This window comes from Poeciliopsis prolifica, unplaced genomic scaffold (genome assembly GCF_027474105.1).
Source record: "Poeciliopsis prolifica strain line A6 unplaced genomic scaffold, Auburn_PproV2 SCAFFOLD013, whole genome shotgun sequence".
Taxonomy (NCBI): Eukaryota; Metazoa; Chordata; class Actinopteri; order Cyprinodontiformes; family Poeciliidae; genus Poeciliopsis; species Poeciliopsis prolifica.
The window spans coordinates 9,247,472-9,267,661 of NW_026562388.1; the positions used below are offsets into that span (position 1 = coordinate 9,247,472).

At 38.0% G+C, this 20,190-nt stretch overlaps 1 protein-coding gene across 1 annotated transcript in view; it reads left to right on the forward strand.

Annotated features, from left to right (window-relative positions):
* The window catches only part of dlgap2a (discs, large (Drosophila) homolog-associated protein 2a), a 110,781-nt gene that overhangs the window by 39,132 nt on the left and 51,459 nt on the right, over positions 1-20,190 (forward strand). Inside the window, 1 exon segment of the mRNA XM_055038549.1 lies at positions 19,821-20,190. Coding sequence (XP_054894524.1) covers positions 19,889-20,190 — 302 coding nt within the window. The 5' untranslated portion in view covers positions 19,821-19,888.

A 20,190-nucleotide genomic window follows, 5' to 3' on the forward strand; every position in this document is an offset into this window, starting at 1 on the left:
TCTCCTTTCTCCCTTGCTTTAATATTTTCACAGTTAATACTTACACTCGCAACATTTGAAGTGGATTTTTTAATGGCTTAGGGGGGCGACAAGTTTGACATATAAAATCATATCAGGCAAACATAATGAAGAAGTCCACGAGGAGAAAGTTGTTGTAGTTGGCTGGCACTGCCTTAGATATTTCATGCCGTTTAATCTGGCATGACAAATGTGTGGGGATGTAGCTGTTCTGAGGACCGAAATGGAACACCTCTCCATTTCTCACACTCTGGTGCCATCGATCTGTCTGCCTCTGAGTCACCAGGAGTGCCAAATCAGCGGCTGAAGTAATGAGGAGCCAAAGACACAGAGGAAGAGCTTCCCAGCAGACTTTGCAGAAGTTGGAATCAAAGTTGGCTTTTGTCTTTTTCACTCTACCACTGTCACAGATTTAAGTCTGAAATTTGACATTAGAAACTCTAACAGGTACAACCATGCCACAGCTGTTACAATTCTACTAAAATCTGAGAATAAGGTTTTTAACAAGGTTTGGAGGAACTGTGAGACTAATCTCTGGATGCTTTCTTTGGTAAGGACACTCATCATGGTCAATCTCCATGAAAAACAAGTTTACGTTGTGTATGCCAAGCTCATTTGATAAACATGCCCTAAGAAAATATCTCTTATAACAATACTCTAACACAGCATGCCTAAATACAAGGTAGAATTGGTCAGTGCCTTATGTAGTTGATGCCATGTTGCAGTCCTGTTTGTATATTGCTTTGAAAATGAGATTCATTACAACAGGTAACATTTCTCAGATCTTTTATGTTCTAATTTTGGTAACTGTGTCAATTGTTCTCTTAGTTTCACATCTTCTGAGTAAAATGGCTATGCATTCTGTTCCTGTGGTCCCTATCAATGATCAATGAGTTATGCTTTCAGAGATTTTGATTCTCCACATACTTTGGTTGTAACAAGTTTATTTGAGTTTTATGACATGATGGTTTTCAGTGTGATGTGAAATGCTAGTTTCCAACCATGTTGGTTTGCATTTATTCCACAAGTGTCAGCTTTGGTATCACCTGACCTTCTTCCACATTAAATTTTTCAGTTGTGCCAAAAACAGATGACTGATTAGATCACTTTTGTAAGTTCCAGAACACATTTTAAAAAAAAAAACTTTTCTTTTTCTTTTTTTTTTTCCATTCATGTCAAATGTAAGCCCCACTTTGGTTGGTCTTTTTATATAATATCAAAATAAGCCGGTGGTTATAGATGACAATATTGTATATGAAAAGTTCAACTGTCACTACAAACTACTTTTAGAAAGTTGGAGTGATGCAGTACTCACTGTGACAGTCTGTTCAGTGTGTGTGCTCGGATGAAGGGACGGCAGCAGTGAAAGGACGATGACGGTAAATTTGACAATAATGATGCAAGTTGAAACATTTATTCCTGATATTTCCACCTGGAGCATGAAGTCAAATATAGGATCAGCTTTGAACGATCATTAATATTTTCATTTTAGGAAAGAAAGTAATGTTTAATGAGGTATTTTTTTTATTATGATCACTTCTTAGCTCATTGACATTTTTCTCTCTTTGTTCAATTTATATTCTTTGTACTGCTTTTAGTTCTTTTGTAGAACTAAAAGCGTCCTCAACTTCAGGATCTCTGTTCTGTGCACTGCCTATCATTTATCCAGTCTTCTCTCTTTTACTTCAATTTCTCCTGCCTTTGTCTTCTACTTAATATGATTGTCCTTTGCTTCCCACTGCTGTGCCCACCAGAACTGGGGTCTTCTCCCTGAGGACTCTGCATCCCTCTTCAGAGTTCCTTATTAAAAATCCAGACCTGGTCTCTGGGAGTCCCTCACTGTTTTCTTCCTATACTTACCTTTCTTTCCCTTTTCTCTTTAAACACAGACACAAAAGCATGGGGAAAGGGTGATAATTTCTCTCTGGTTTTTCACCCATGAACTCTTCACATTTTCAGCATCAAGAACCAATTAAAATAATGGGACTCAAACTCCCCAAATGAACCAGCACTACCATCACTTCACTTCTGTTTCTTTTGTCATGCTCACCCTGCATATTTGATCGGGACCCTCTTGTGTATTTTGTCTCTCTGAAAATTAATCACTACTCCCTGAAATCATGGTGCCTTAGCGATGCTTGTGATTACAGAGGACCACAAATTTGCCAAATTTAAGCCCTAGCAGATTTTTTTTTTGACAATAATCAGTGTCTTGCCACGGTTTTTATTATAGTGAAATCTCTGCAGCTGCTTCTCTTGACCAGCCAAGCGTCAGACAGGTGAGAGGTATCAGATGATGCAGTGCGTTGCCTCTGGATCGCAAGCTCCCTATTGCTATGTATAGGCAGTGAGTGTTCAGAAGAATGAATCTGCAGAGTTTGAGAGCCATGGCTGCTGTCAGACAGCAACACTGGAGAATCATGAGCAATTTTGGTTACTCTTGTCCAAATTTCCGCTGGATTTTCTTTGCTGGGAAAAACCATTTGCCCTCTCACAAATTTGTGTTGTTTTTGCTTTTTTTGATCATATTTGCATATTCAGGCCATCAAACAAACTTTATTATTAAACAAAAAATACAGTTAGTACAGAGTACAGTTTTTAGACAATATCTTCTTGCAGGATTGCTTTAATCAGCCACTTGAATGACCACAACATCTGAATTGGATTTAAGGCCCTACTTTGACAAGGTCACTCCATGCTATTTTAGGCACATGGTGCCATTTTATTCCATAGTCAGAAACTATGTTTTCTTCAGTTGTTAGAAAAGTGTTGTATATATCAGAACAACTAAAAAGAAACTTGACTTTGTTTTAAAGCTCTATGATGCCTTGATATTTGCTTTTGTCTCTTTAAGAACCTCCTTCTGTTTCTGGTCATTGATCCCCTTCAGTACATCACAACAATGCTCTTCCATGCCACCAAGTGGTGCAGTTTGAAATGGTTCTTATGAGTATTGCAGTTCATGTTATTAAGCTCAGCAACCACCAGTTTTTGGTGATTGCTGATGCCATTGGCCTATTGGGGCTGAGTGGGAAGGCACAGGGGACGGGGTTCTTTATGTGGTTTGCTGGAGTCTCAAAGCCTTAAAACTTCCACATACTTAATCCAAATCTGAAGAGTTGATGCAGTCAAGTGGTTGTGGTCTGTTCATATTTGCACACACCTTTCATACCACAGTTTAGACCAGCTGGACAACACTCCTCCTGCTTGAGTATGTCACAACCCCACCTACCAGAGTTCCCTCTCTCGTCCTGCATCTTCTGCTCTGGTTTTCTGAAATGATCACAGAGAAAATGCCACACTTTTGTAAAAACACCCTTATCTGTGTTCAAAAGTGTCACAGTTTCTATCCAGGGGTTACTAATTTTTTGTCAGTATTTTATTATAGTCCTTTCTTGTAGGAGTTATTTAGAGGAAAACCATACAAACAATTCCTCGCCGTATCAGATAAACGTTGCTCAAAAGTATTCTTTTCTGCCGCAGATAAAAAGTATGAAAACGGAAAGTGGAGCACTTCGGTGAATTGTGAGCAGTTCCATTTTCACCGTTTACCTGAATTTCCACTCGAACACCAGAGTTTTATTCATATTGCCTTGCAGGTCAAAGAATGAGAGATCAAGTCTTTTTCATTTTTAACCAAATTGACACTTGACTTTGCGCAGCCACTGTCCTCTTCCTGTGGTCTGGCACTCATCGGTTTATTTTGGCAAAATGTTTACAACTCAGTGAGTTTAAACAGCTTGAGGTCACACAAAAACAAATCTCTTTATGTAACAATGAGTCTCAGTCCTGTATTGGTGGCCTACAACAGATGCTGACACTGAATCACCATGACATGGAAGATAATGAATACAGCACACATCTTACAGTAGGACATTGGAGTTATTTTTTGCTCATTTGGCAGATGGCCAAACACTGTCCCTCACTTCATGTGGCTTGCATTGTAGTTCATGTGATTGCACCAAAATCACATTATCATGCTCTGACTCAGAAGCTCCGGGGAAAGAATATTTTTGCCTTAGAATCGCATCAGCTTTTACAAATTGAAGCTTATTTCCTATCTGGTCTGTCCTAATGAGAGTGGACATGTTTTTTTTTTTTTTTTTCATAATATTGTTGATGTATTTGGGTACATGTGCTTCCGCTGTGAGGGATCTTGGGGATACGGTACTTCAGTGACTACCCAGTGTACAGCTCTATTAGCTCTTAACCTCAGTGCAACTTAGGTGAACACAAAATGAGCTCTGCAAGTCGGAGAGATTTCCCTTCGGCCCAGACATCATTGCTGCTGCAGTCGAGCTAAAAGCTCGTAGCAACATAGTGAACATATGCTCAAAGGACAGAATAATTGGCAAGGGTGATTAAAAGATGCTCAGAAAATTGTCACAGTGACAAAACTGGATTCTGCATAATTAAACCTTACCTAATAATTCAGATTGACAACCGACTGCAGCCACTAATTAAATTGCTATTTAACTCTGATGCATTTTTTTGTAGCTTACTCTCAAACTAAATCTTAAATGGAATTTTTACTCTTGGTTCATTAAAGAGTGCCCTTAATGAAATGTACACACGGCCCTGAATATAGATAAATTAGTCAATATTTAGAAAGCAATAGAGAATTTTTTTTTTTTTTTTTTTTTGTGAAGGTGGTGAAAGACATAATTGATGCAATGAATAGCTTACCAAAATGTGTTTCTCACCTTCCAGTATAAATTGTGGTGTGAATTTCGTCTCGTCAGCAGGGAGGGGTGGCAGCGGCTTTGAAGTTCAGTGTTCATATATGGTATTCCTTCACATGTCTCCATTGTAATGAGTAGTTATTTGAACAACTGTTGACTTTCTATCATCTCCAACCAGTCTTGTCATTTCACAAAGACCCAAAAACACGCCAAATGAGGTTTCCCACCTTCCCAGTAGGTCAGTAGGTGAACATTTTATATAAAATGTTAATAGGGGGTTTTCTCAAATATATTCTATATTTGTACAGTGGGTGACACTAAATGCCCAAACAACTGTTCACTGTCCTCAAGTTTTGGAAATACTCAATCAGGCTACTCTGTCATATTCAAAAGACAGAGTAGCTCTTACATCCACTTTCTTCCCCATTCTCATCTTCAGTTTGAATTTGACCAAGTTGCCTTCATCATATCTCGATGCTTAAATGCGTCAACTTTTTCTAATTATGCACATCATCTTCCATGCAATAATGTACGAAAGAGACCTGAAAGAGTTTGAACTGGTTACTTTAAAAGTTAAATTCCTTTTTTTTGCCCAGGGCTTTTCTATTCACTAGATATACTGAAACATGGTTGAATTTAATTTACATTTCTTCCGTTTGTGTTGTATATTTACGATTGTATTTATTTTGAATTTCTTTAGATTTTGTTGTAGATTTTGTTGTACATGTAAATTTTTACGACCAAGTCTCTCTAGCAGATTTGCAAATCAGGAGAAGTGAATCTGTCTCATACTAAAAATATTTTGTACTCCTCCACCCTGCTTCTCCAATAGTGACATATAATGCTGATAAATTAGGCAGTAACAATGCTCGCTGCTCCAAATACTGGAGGAAACTGTCATTTATACTGAAACAGTATTTTCTCAAGATTAGCTTTTCAGTCTCTTCTTGCTTCAATCCCTCGCCATCAGGGAACATTTGAATCGTCAACTAGTGATTTCTCCTCCTACGTGAGTTAAGAAGGAGGGTTGTTTGGAAATCGGATCTCAATAGAGTTGGTTTTAGACAAAGCAGTTATGCAAAAAGTGCTAGGATGCTACCGAATGGATGTCTTTGTTCAGGAAGTTGACCTGGTGCTCCTTAGACGTGACATGCAGGCTTCTTTTTGTGGCTGCTGAATGTGTCCAATCAATTTACATCCTTTGACCAACTACGCCTGTGACACGCAGGTCAGTCGGTGTGTGATAAGCAGCATCAGTCTGACAGTGACTCTGGAGCAAGTGGTTAGTAGTGTGTGGTGTGCTCTCACCTCTAAGAACCTATTTCCTCAAGGGATAATGATGACAGAGTAATGGCTGAGTTCTATGTGGACATACAAACTATTCATTTATCTCTGAATGTGCTGTTAATAACCACATTTGTTCACCAAGTTTCTGAAATTATACCTCATTCCTTTAAAATTCTGCAACTGTGAATTCAAGTCGTAGTATTTACTTGTGGCATTGCACCTTAAATTTTTCACAAAGCAACATTTTCCATGTAGTAGCTGTTCTCAGGCTTAATTTATTGACTCTAATTTTAAATCAAGGACAAAGACAGGCTTGACCATTTGTATCTCAGTGTATGACGGATTGTTTTAATTCATGGCATTAAGTGTTGTATCACATTTGTCCAAGATATAAATTTTTACAACCTTTTGCAATTTAAAACACCAAATGAGGTCTCCCATCATTCCCACAGCAGGTCAGTTTCTACTGAGCAGGAGCGTTTTTATATAAAATGTTAATAGGGGGTTTTCTACATTCTTACAGTGGGTGACACTAAATGTCCAAACAATTTATCACTGTCCTCAAGTATTTCACCCAGTTCTATTTCCTCCTACCACCTAAAATGTCTCCCTTAACTTTTACAGTCTCATTCACAGTGCCAAATGCAACACTTATAGGCATTGCAAGATGTGTGAAAAACCTCAGAATAAACACCTCTGTCAACAGTAGCATAACTTAACACCGAAACTGTAAGAAAATCCAAACTCTAATTTAAATACTTTTAGCTTTTTAGGTGGATAAAATTTATGTTAATGAAAAATGTTTTTATTATTTTTTTATGTTTTGCTAAATTAATTACATCTAAAAATTCCCAAAAAAGTAAAAAGATCTAAAATAAAAAAGTCTGACCATCTAATTCAAAGAAGCAGTAGAAAATTGGTTAAAGATACTTTGACTATCAGCATTGACTTTGTCCAGAATGGTTCAGTCACAGGGTAAAACTATGACTGAATTAAGGAGCAGTAGCTCCTTAATTGACAGCATTTAACTTTACGTCTTCATGCTACACCAGCTCTTTGCGCCTTGGATGCTGTAAATGTAGCTCATCCGGAACCAGCCTTTGCACATTCATCCCTCTTAATCTTGTTTGTGATCAGGTTTTTGCTCTAAGCAGCCCCATAGTACTTAGTGAGTGATGGCCTCTTATCTTTAAGAGTGTGCAGCATTAATAACACAAAGTAATTACTTATTATCTATTGGCTTTATCTAGTTGACAAAACCCAAGGCCTTACCAGAAAGCTGAACAAGTATCAATTAAAGCATAACTCCTCTGTGTTTGCATTTGTTCAGTGGTAAAGTATGACAGGTGAAACATAATTAGTTATTAAATTGTATATAATTGACCATTGAGTGAAACAGATTCACAGCATGTTTCATATATTATATGTTAATTCATGCAGAACAGCAGTAATCCATCATACGTATGCTTGGCTGCATACTTGTCTCATCTTGCACCATGCTAATTTATACTTCTGTTTTGCTCCAATGGGCCACTTTTCTCTGCTGCTGTGCAGCACCTGTTCTCATTTACAGTGGGATCACATACTCTCACACAGATTTCCCTGAATGCAACAGTTTGTTGACTCTGAGTCACACCTGCAAATATTGAACACTTTGTAATTCATGTTTTCCTAGACTCAGTAATCTCACTGATAAAGAACAAGAGGCAAAGAAGTGAACAAGGATGAACCGGCTCCAGAAATAGTTTTGTTCCTCTTTCAGTTTTGACTCCTGGTGTTCATTAAGTGATCTTTTATTTGCAGTAGTAAGTCTGCAGCACCAAAAATAAAACGTCAGGTGAACCTGATTTGCAACAATAGAGCTGTTAGTGCCTACCAAATGTATCTATACACCTTTAGCTTTTCTTTTTAATGTTCATATGATAGACCATTAAACAATAACATACATTTGTCAAAGGAAAGAAAAATGTCTAAAGTTATATATATTTAGGATACTTTATAGATTTAAGAAAGCATAGAAAAATACAAATTTGAGAAGTTTGGTATGGATTTTAATTGACTTGCCTTGATTCAGTACTTTGTACATTCAACTTTAATTATAATTACGTTTGCCATTCTTCTGCGCTATTTCTCTATTGTTCATCTAGAGCAAGACATTTCTGTCAGATTACATGAAGAATGTTTTGTCCAAGCTAAACAACAAACAATAAAAAAAAAACTCTTTCACAGAATGATGCTGCCACTGTCATGTCTTACAATGAAATAGTATAACAATGGGGTCAATTTTCTGTTACACATAGCATTATGCATGAAGGCACAACTTATCACAACAATATCATATCCTCAACACAGTAATAGTGTGTGCAATATGTAATTTGCAAATGATAGTTAGGAGTACTATAATTGTTGGCTAATATTTTCCAAGTGTTATGAACTTGCATTTTTCATGCTAATGTAACATTTACCCAGTTGGGCAGAGTCTTACAACAGTTGCTCACATTGAACACAAGTGATATTGTCCAAAATCCTTGAAGGTCACAGAGTGGTGGAAGCACAGATGAAAAAGAGAATAGAAGAAAATAGGCATGTATTGCACTTGATATTGTTGTATATAGAGAATATTTACCAACATTTTCACCACCACAGATATGAAATAAATACTTGAAGGTGCTAGGAATCTCGGATGAAATTTTGTATTTTTATTTATTTATATATTTTTTTTTTCATTTTTTTCCATTTATGTATGAGTAGTGCCAATACGTATGAAAGAAACCAAGTTGCAGTAGGCCAGCAGGCCCACATTTGTATTGACAATAAAGACTACATGTTTGTGAGAAAACCTTTTGCTGCTGTTGCAATATGGTGACCCGTCTCTAAACCACTTTCCCTCAGCATGCCTGTCATTCTCGAGCTGACAACACACAGATTCTCACTCATAGCTACACATGTGCAAGTCAGTCTGACATGATGAATGGCTCCAGCTCACCTCACAAAGAGTCAAAAATGGCTTGTTGACAAGATTCAGTGGAAGAAGCTGCCAGCAGACCTCTGGGGGTGAGAGTAAAAATAGCGTGAAGTAGGTATATCAGCTGAGAATGGTCTACAAGGCTGGCCTCTCATCAATCAGTTGGAACACCTGCTGTCAATCTGCTTCCTCTACAACTGTGTGTTTCTTCCAGTCAAGCAGCAGTCCTCATCCACTCCTACAGCTAATATCCATGTTTTCCATGTTTCCTTTTGTCACATTATAGCTCATTCTGATGAATTTTGGAGCTGGTGACTCAATCATCCAGCTGTCTCCATTGAATTATTTCGAGAATCATGTATTTTTAGTTACTGCCCAAAGGAGTTGGCCCAAAGGAGCGCTTTTGCCCTGATATTGACAATTAAAGCTGATTCACCATAGTGTATATGGAGAAAGAGTGTGCTAAAAAACAATGGCACGCACAAGTGAATAATTTGTTTAAAGTGGATGGACCTGAAAAAAAAATCACATTCAGAAATATTAATGAAACTGACGATTATGTGTAGACAGGGTATTGATTCACATCTTAGGTTTAGGAGCCCTTTCAAGATTTGTTCAATCATAAACTGAGACGTGTGACGTAGTTGTGTATAAGGCCACAAGTATTCAGGGTTGATGTACACTGCAGACAACTTAATGATCTCATTGAGAGAAGACCCTCCATTATACCAATTATGAATACAGAGAAAATTTATTTGCTATATTAACCTTGCAAAATCAGTACTATTTTAGTACCTTTGAAGTCAGGAAACTTGGCAAAATAGAGGAAAATAAAGTTGTTTAAAGAACATTTTTACCTTGGCTGATACTATGCTTTCTTGAAACCAACATCTCTGCTACATCATCTGTTCATGTGCAACAGCAATAATTGAGAAGTTAAATGAGATACGCTTGGATCGGATGTGAATCAATAATTACTACAGCAAAAGCTATTTCTTGCTTATCATTTTGGGCAGAACTGGCTTTACCAAGTTACGACTGAAAGTGAACCTTTTTTCAAGCCCCAGCAAATTATAGTGTTTTGCAATCACTTGATTTTTCCCCCCCCACATTTTATTAAGTACAGATCACAAACATCAATGTTATTTTAGTAGTTTTTTACATGATAGACCATGAGCAAGCATAAAATTGTTAAGTATGGCCTGCATTTAAAATCATCCCATTTCATTCTAACCTTTACCACCTGTGTGTAATTTATTCTCAGGGCCAATTGTAACATGCTTTTTCTGTGGCATTGTTCATTAAATGTATTACTGATGTATTGAAATGAAATACAATAAGTACTCTTAATGACATTGAATTAGCGATTAGGTATTACATTCAGCAAGTATTTTACTTTTAATACATACATAAATATTTTTTAAAAGCTAGTCCTTTTTTTCTTTACTTTTACTTAAGTGCAAATGTAAATGTGGTACTTTCACTTTTAATATAGTACATTTTTGTTTGTTTATTTGTACTTTTAATTATGTACATCGTTTGAGTACTTTCTCCACCACTGGCAACAGAGATGTTTACAACTTGTAAATAACCATTCACTGTCATGTCCTTCACCTTCACTCCACATAGTAACATGCAAGCCTCCTTTATTCAAATCAACTTGTGCTTCTGTTTCTTGGTCCATTGAACTGTGGTGGCACAAAGATCATTCATGGGCTAATTAATCCATTACTCTTATCTGCATTACCCTTTAAATGTTGCTAATATGCCTCATTTTTGCAGATCTGATTTTGTTCCGATTAGGATCACAGAAAATCTTTCAGCGCTCCGCTTAACTTTGTGCCTGTGATGTGCTGTCTGACATTGGAGGGAAATAAGCAAGGGTTTAAGATGGACTGTTATTATCACTGCCATCTCCAAATAAATCATTAGGGCCATACGCCAGCATCTGATTATGGGGCTGAAGAGAGGAAACTAACTTTAGGTTTTTAATTTGTCTTTGTTAAACTGAGCAGTGTGGGTGACTCTGTGGGCGTTATATTGTTTTGAAGATCACTTTTGTAATGAGATATCTTCTTAAGGCAATTGAATCTTTACCATCATGAAACAGTATCCTTTAAATTGGATGCAGATATAATTTTATACAAAAATTTAACTTGAAATAGATTCATTACACGTTTTGCATACATTTATTTCTATAATTTTTTATATAATTCTCAGAAAATTCAAACTAAAATTTTATGAACATAGAATATTTCTATAAATACATGATTAGAAATTAAGCTTTCTAAAATCAGACTCTTCAACCAGCGCATCACTAAACTGGATCCTAGGTGCTTGAATAGAAAACCACATAGGTTCTGCTCTTGTTTTGTGAAGATTTTAGTTGTCATTCAGAAGGTTTCTTCAGTTTTGAATGAGGATAACTAGTGTGGGCTGGAACAATTCTCAGCGGGATTTGTGAGTTTTACAATAACAGTTTTTATAGCTCTGTCCCAATGTTAAATTAAGTTGAATAATAACTTTAACTGAGATATGAAAATATGTTCAGTTGCAAGCATCTAAACACCACTTGTATTCTCATTGAATCATTAAATGCAATTCTATATTCTTGAATGCTACATATTTTTCATAAGATAACAAAATATCGTAAAGATACACAAGACTATATTTAAAGGATTTTAATACAAAAATGTTACTTGACACACTTCTAGGGGAGAGTAAGTTGCAAAAAGTTATCACTGAGGAAGATGATTGTTTGGTGTGTTGCATCCAACCATATAAATAAAAGGCTTCCATCCATCCATCTGAGTTGCTGGTGCCTATCTTCAGCTGCGTTCCGCGCAAGAGGCGGGGTACACCCTTGACAGGTCACCTGTTTGTCGCAGGGCAAAAAACACTCACTCCCAGGGAGAATTTGGAAAGACCAATTAACCTTACAGTCATGTTTTTGGACTGTGGGAGGAAGCCAGAGTACCAAGAGAGAACCCAAGCATTGCACAGGGAGAACTTGCAAACTTTCTGTGCATGGGAGTTTTTGATTCCCGGGCCGAGAATTGAACCCAGGACCTTGTTGCTGCAAAGCAACAGTTCTACCAACTGCACCACAAGGCTTAGGAGATGAAACAGCATAGTTGAACATAGTGCACCCATCACAGGAATAACTGCTCCACTGTTAAGATTGTGACACAGGCACATTTAAAGTTTGGGGGTATGAACTGAAGCTAGAGTTGTGTTTCAAGAGCCACTGCACTGACACTTTCCAGGGCTAAAGCTGTTGTGCCCAATTTGTTATGACTATTCTTAGCCAAAGCTAAGGAGAAATAGGAGTGGACGGTTTCTCGTTCGTCCCAAAACCTTTTGCTGAGTTAAAGACTGTTCCTAACTGACCTGAGCTTCTCCCACATGTCAAACCACACTGACGCAGAATTTTATGCAAAAGAAGCCGCAACTATGCACCAGAGTGCATAGACTGTAAAATAAAAAAGGTAGACTGACAATTTTAAACATCAAAAACGCAAATGCTTGAAAATTTTATGAGCATAGAATGATTCTGTATACATTTCTATATTCTAAATTTAATTTGAACTGAAATAAGTTATTTTTATTTCAGTTCACATTTACAGAGATTTAATTTGGATTTTAAATGGGCTGCAATGTGAGAGACTCAGTTGATCTCAGTTTTTCCCCTGAAGTCCTCAATTGTTAAGACGGTAACACGTGAACTACAGACTATGTTGCGATGGCAACAGCAGTTCTGAGGCATCCTCTAACAAGTTGCCTGGGAATGCAGTCCTGGCTGTTGCATAAGACGGGACCTTCTCTCTTCCTCTCGCTCACACATTCTTGTGGGGCTTTTCCTGTGGCAGAATTTCACATTCAGCATGATTTATTCATAGATGGATAACTCTGCTGGATATACAATTACACTAAATGCAAACCCACCGTCATCAAGCACGGTTTGTTTTAATTAAGGTTTGCATACTTGTACCAGTGGAATTGTTGGACTTCTATTTCTGTGGTTGATTTGAGTGGAAAGAGAGCTTTGAAAGCGTTAAGTTCAAGAGATTGTGGTTGAATAAGAAATAGGAAAGCAGCAGGCTTATTTGACAGTACTTTCAAGTTAAGTGGGATAAAATTACCACACTAAATATCATCATTAAATGTTTTCAACCCCAAAAACTCATCCTTAACTGTTCTCATTCTAAGGAGAACAAAATTTGCTGATCCTCACACTGTTTTATTTCTTTTTGTCACCATATTGTTCTGTCCCCACTTTGACTGGCAGAGGGAGAGAGAAGCTGAGGAGTGCTGAGCGTAGCACAGATAAGACGCTCCATCATTAGCTGAGTCACGATAAGTATTCTGACGCTCAGCGGCTTCTCTTTATCAAGCCACAATAATCTTTCTGCTGCTAAATACTTTATGGAGGCATTCAAATCACCACAGCATAAGTAAAATTGAGTGTTCCCGAAGAAAAATAGTCATTTTTGGCCTTTTGCGACAGGCTGTCAGTTGCCTAATCATTTTAAAATATATTAGTGGAGAAAGTGATGGACAGGAATATTCATATCTGCAAGTTTAGCTCCTTTCCTGAAGCTGTTGTCACCATAGACTCCCCCTGAACATGCAGGGACATACACAACTGTCTTCCCTTGAGCGTTGCTGTTGTTTACAGAATCTCAGTAGACAATACCTACTTGCCTCTGCTCTTCTTCACTTTAATCTATCCCGCCACGCTCTCAGGCACACTTACAACCTGCTGTGAGAAACATTGTGGGATTTAGTGTTTGATTGCCAAGCAAGAATGGAAATGGGGACACTCTCTCTCTCCTGTTTCTCACATTCAAATATATGTGTGTGAGCATCAGTTTGATGCAACAGGAAGCACAGGAGGCAATGGTGCTGTAAGTGCTTGGTGGTGGTGCGTCAACAGAGCACCCAAACAGTGGAAAAAATTCCAGATTTAAGCAGGAAATGTTCAATATCTTGGTTTACAGAAGCAAAATCACAGTGGCATGAGGACTGGCAATCAAAAACTGTTGAAATGGAACAAAATTTAAGAGGGTAGAAGCAGGAACTAACAGAACAGAATGGACAAAGATCTCAGTCAAGGAAGCTGAAGACAATTGCCAGCATAATCTGTCTGATAAACAGAAAACAGGTGTGCTATTACATAACTTGTAGGTTTACAACAATGTAGCTGTGTGCCATTCATAATAATGAATGGCAGATGATGAATGGCCCAGTGGTGCCATTCGCTGACACCACTGGACCCTCTGACCACCACCAGCAGGCAAGGACAATGAAGCGTCTTCCCCAAGGACACAACGACTGAGACAGAAGGAGTGAGAACTTAAACTGGCAACCCACTCGTTACAGGGCAAACTCTTACTGCCTCATCAGCCTCGTAACCTTTTAAAGAACAAATTTCTGTAGTGAACTGGCCTTTTAGATGTAGAGAAGAAAAACTAAATTTTTTGGGTTAAGAAAATGTTTCTCATGGTCAAAAAATTACTTGTTGCTATTTTGTGGCTTCTTTTATAGAGAAGACACCTTATATTTTTCTTTATATTATCCTAATACATGTGGTTGAAGCATATAGGAAGATAAACAGGAGAAAACAGAAATGAAAACATTATCCAGTAGGATATTCAGTCCAAATATTATCAACTACCATAACTGAACAAATCATTTTAGGTAATTTCTCTCCTGTCTAACTGCAACAGGATGACATCCAAGCTTGATTACAATTTAGCTTTGACAGCAGTTTAAGAGTGAGAACAGCAATGCAAACGTTTGACAAATGCATCAGTGACATCTTTTGTCGTCATGTCTCAGCACTGTATCAATCAGCTGTCAGGAAAACATCAGGGTTTTTTTTTCCCCTTTTGGGGAAAAATACTTCTAACAACAGATTAGATTATAATTGTTCTCCCAGTTTGTAAAAAATCACATTAGCAGCGGAGGCACTACAATATCAGTCTATCCCCATATGTCAGGTTTGACATGTCTGCATGAATTGCAGACATGTCACCTGTCTCCCAAAGACATATGTCAGTGCTAACATTGGTTGACGCTGACAGACTTCACTTGTTGACTTCTCCAATTGAATAGCTCTGGACAATTCTAATTTTAGTCTTTAGGTCACGGTTTTCTTCTTTTAAGTTTCTGAAATAAACATAGAATTCACACAAGTCTTAACATTTAGGACTTTATACAAAATCCCTGAACCACAGTTATTATATAGACCTCATGTCTTCTATTACTTGAGATATCTTAGCTTTTTCCATTGAAGAACTGTGGAATATTGGACAGTTTGATGGCAGGCGTCGAAGAATTGACACATTCCCTCGCTGATGCAAAACCTGAAAGACTGCTTTACGTGTGTTGCTTCAATGCTGTGATTCAGTCTTATCTTCATCCAGATTCTCTCTTAAACAGCAGGAAGTCAACATGGTTAGGTGGTATACTGACGCTGCCAAGTCTGAAGGTCGCATGCCTTTGATCTCTCAGTCTAGTGCAGTGCTTTATTATCTTTTAACTTTGTTCTCAACTCCAGTTAGAGTCTCAGCCATGGGAATAGTGGGAGCTGTCAGTGATACTCAGTGAAGATATAATGCTATTTAAATGCTAATGTGTTAAGAGGAGCAAAACGACCTTTACTCACACCATGCATGTGAGCAGATTGAAAGCCCCAAACAGAGGCCCTTAATAAATGAGCATCTTCCTCTGACCCTGTTGGCCGTCTCTGTACACCTTATGTCAGGTAAGATGCAGGTTTATCAGAGTTAAACCACGGGGGCTTTTAAAATCTGACAAAACCAAATTTAGTGTACATGTAAAATTCAACACTGCTGAATGAGTCTATGTCACTCCTTTTTGATTGAATACTATGCACAATAATATAGTGTTATCCTAACCCTAACTCTATAGCATATAGTTTTAAAGTATGAGTAAAAGGTTTAATGATCTTCAAAACAGATCTGAAAGTACAAGCAGACAGTATAAGAAAATTTTATATGAAAAGTGTTTTATTCATTTCTGTCTACTCCCATTTGATTGAATAAAATTCTTAATGAAATCCAGTCCAAAAATTGCTCAAGTACAGATATATCTTCAAAATATGTTGTTAAACGTGATAATCTTGGGATCAGCAACTCTTGAGAAACAATTACTTGTGTAAATCTTCAGATCTTGTTTGATCTTTACTGAGTTTGTTGGAGTTTGCCATTGTTTTGAGCACTGTTCAGTTCCAGGCAAATCCTTTTTACTCGGGCAAAGAAAACTTGTTCACCTAATAATGCTGCAGTAGAAAAAATATGTCGCAGTTTTATATTACATTATCTTGCCACTTTGGAAAAAAATCTTAAAGTCAATTTTAATTTCATGTTTCTGTGCATGCAAATTCATAATTTCAACTGTTTTCCAGTCATAATTGTCTCTTTTTGCTTTTTACGTGCCAATCAATGGCACAGATGATTCTTCTCATGATGCCTTATGCAAATAAAAACAAGCCCTCATAATGTTTCTGAAGATAAGTCCTTTCAGTAAATGTCAAAATGTGCTGCTTACATGAACGACATGGGAAAAAGTAAAATAAAGAGACATAGAGAGAAGGCATACATATCTATCATCTGTCATATAATGCCAGAAAGAGTGTGTGACTGTGTAGGAAGGTAATTTATTCAGCAAGCATCTCAGAGGACAGCTGTCAAAGAAAGGCCTTGGAGTAAGATGGTGACTCAACATCAGACATGAACGTAGCATCATATAAATCAGTGAGGCGCCGTCACCTTTCTGATTACAACACTGAACTAGTCTTAGTCAGAGCTGGAACATTCATAGGATTTGGCCTGTTTAAAGTTTACTCGGTTGCACCTTTGGAAGTCTGATTCCTCTTGAGTGAACTTGTCCCATTTTTTTTTTTTTTTTTTTTTGCTTCCTGCCTCTTGAATACTTGGAGTACTCTGGATTAATTTTGCAAAAGGCTGCCAAGTAGTGATCCTCATAGAAGATTGGTAAACAGAAGAGTTTGTTTTGATCTCAGAAGATGGAGGATGGAACGAACACACAAGCATGGCAGCAGTGCTCAGTTGAGAATTTGAAAAATAGGTTTGGAACATTGAATAAATTTAATCCAATTTTATAGATGAAAAGGATCCTCTTAACTGTGGTCGCATTTCAGTTTCAGCTCGGAAAACAGCTGATTAAACACAGGGTTTTATGAGAGATGTTCTCAGAGCCAAAATAATTAGAAGGAAAATCCTGAATCCACGACTTCCTTGAAGCGGTGACAGGACCCGGAGGAGCTGAAATCACCATGTTTGTGGCTTTCATTCCACAGAATAACTTTTGCTGCAAAATATGTATGCAGACACAACATTTTTGATGTGTCCTGTTTTTGCCTTCTTAAAAAATGGAGAGTACAGTGAGAACATGTCCTGGTTATGGTGACCTGAGACTGTGCCCAACATTCAAGATACGGGAAGTGGCAAACCAGACAAAAGAGTGAGGTCAGTCTGATCTAAAAGAAATGGATAAGATGTGTGGGGCCTCTCAGCACTGCATTATGTGGTGGTGCAACATAATGGGTTAAAATGACCTGGCGGTCCTGTATTTCAACATCAGTGGAAAGGTAATGAGAAACTTTGTTGTTCTGAAGAAGTGAATTACCTAGTTTGAGATGAGATAGCATAAAAGCTTGAAAAGTTCTTTTTAACAAACAAGGTTTAGCTGAAGAGCAAAAATAGAGCAACTGTTTAGATTTTTTCCATGCCAAAAGTGGCACTAATATTCGAGAATATTTCTTATTATTTTGATGTTCAGTCTTGGTTTTGGTTGTACTGGCAGCTGAAGGGTTAGATGTGTGGCTCCAAAGTTCTACCATTTTGTCTAAAGCTGCTCTCCTCCACCCACCCTCCCACATGCAGCTCATAAAAGCTCTCCTTCGGTTTATGAGGTTTCAGCCCGAGTGTTGGTCTTTATGAGGCGTATCGTAGTGAGGCAACGGAGTTCAGCTTTGTTATCCTGTTTGTTTCTGATTTTATAAGAACAAGGTAAAAAAAAAAAAAAAAAATTTTCCAAATGTTCCTGAGTGAGCCTTGTTTTCATAAAATGTTTCAACTTGCTGACTCTATATTATGAGAAATGGTACGAAAAGATTTGTGGGGCGTGCTGTGGTGGCGCAGGGGGTTAGCACACCCCACGTGTGGAGGCCTCAGTCCTTGACGCGAACGTCGCGGGTTCGACCTTTTCCGCATGTCTTCCCCCCTCCCTCGCCCTCTTTCCTGTCTGCCGACTGTCGAAATTACGAGCCACTAGCTCTTCGGAGCCACCGCAAAAATTCTTTGAAGAAAAAAATGGTGAAAAAGAAAAGATTTCTGTCAGGATCATGCCTACTTTTACTCTGTTACATAATTTGACACATTTTACACAATGTTTCTCTCAAAAATGAAGAAACTATCATACCTCATAAGTTTTAGAAATGTTCTCGGCATCAAACTGCACCACACACCTTGAAAAATGTTTATACCACATTTTTACATTGTGTGGCCAAACAATTGTAACTTTTTTTGTATTTCATTAGAAATGTATAAACCATATCAGCTGTTTCTCACTTGAAAAATGGATGTACATCAATCCGTTTTTCAAATTATTTTTAATTTAATGATTTTTGATGCCATGTATGGATGGAGGTCGAAAATGTGGTATGCATTTGCAAACCACTTCAAGCCAATGCATTTAATTGTAGAACCAGCTTTCTGCAGTTACAGCTGCAAGTGGTTTGATGCATGTCTCTGACGTACTTGCCTGTCAGTTTCATTGGTCAGTCTTGTTTTGGCAGGTATGCATCTATGATAGGCTCTTGCCATTTTCAAATGATGAACTGTGATATTCTGACATATGTTCTGACATTGTTTTGCAATTTTTTTCATGAGGCTTTTTGTTTTCTAATGTTTTCTACTTTCCCTGTGACATCTTCCCTGCTGAGCTTGATTTCCTCACAAGTAGAATCTGTTTAGCTGACATTTAATGGGTTCTGGGTTTTACTTAGGGATATTAGAGTTGGCTGAAAATAGGAGGGAAGAAATTTAAAATGTTCTCAAAAAGCACAGAAAAATTTACTTCAAGTTTGTAGTGTAATGTGACAAAATGTTCAGGGGGTGTTAATATTTTTCTAAGGCACTGTAAAATGTAATTAATTTTTTTTTTCATACTTAATTCTGACTAAAATTGACAGTTCTAAATCCCAAATAGAAGATCGTAATGAGGTTTAGTGGCAAGCTAAACGTTTCCTCTAATTCAACTAAATTTATTACAATATAAAGCTATCATGTTTGCCCTTGATGACGGATCACCGAGTTGGATTTTAATCTAAAGCAACAGGACACCCAGAGAAAAAGTGAAGGGTAGTAGATTTGGTGATCTCCTCCCAAGGCCTTCTATCTGGCAATATGCCTCACAGCGCACTCCTCATTTCTTTGACAGATGACGCCGACACAGCAGAGTGATAGGCTATTATTTCACTTTGCATTGGATAAATGGCAATGCAGGCTTTTACCTGTCAACTGCCCTTTCCTATTATGTGTTCTCTACTTTTTTCACCTTCCTTGCAGAATTATACCATCATAGATGTGATTTGAAGGGTGCTATAGAAGTGCAGAGATTTAGTTCCTGCAATCTGTAGATTTCATGTCCACAGGTTGGGGGCTTTCTGTTGTTGCCTGTAACTGAAGTGAGTGAAAGAGGTGAATAATGACCGAAATGTAGGTGAGGAGGTCCCTCATTGTTAGGAGTGAAACAGCTTTCCCTTCTGGTAAAATTCTTTTCATGTAATTTTCTTTGTGTCTGCCTTTCTTTTACAGACCAGCAGTATTCATGGTCACCCTCGCAGTACTTCGATGAGGAAACTTACTCCCCTTCACCCAGGAACATGAAGGGTCTCTCTGGTGGCCGCCCTGCCCATCTCCAGCTAATATCACCCACCTCTCCTTACACCTGTGGCTTGGTCGATTGTGACCACTCTCTGGATCACCATCTTCACCATGGTGACCCTCGGTCACCTACTTACCTCCTCAGCCCCACTGACAGCTGTGCCCTTGAGAGTCATCACCGCTGCTCCCCACGGAGTTCCATCCACTCTGAGTGCATGATGATGCCAGTCTCACTATCAGCCACCGACCACTCTATATCCAGTAGCACTTTCCCTCGCATGCATTATGGCAGCGCTTTCGA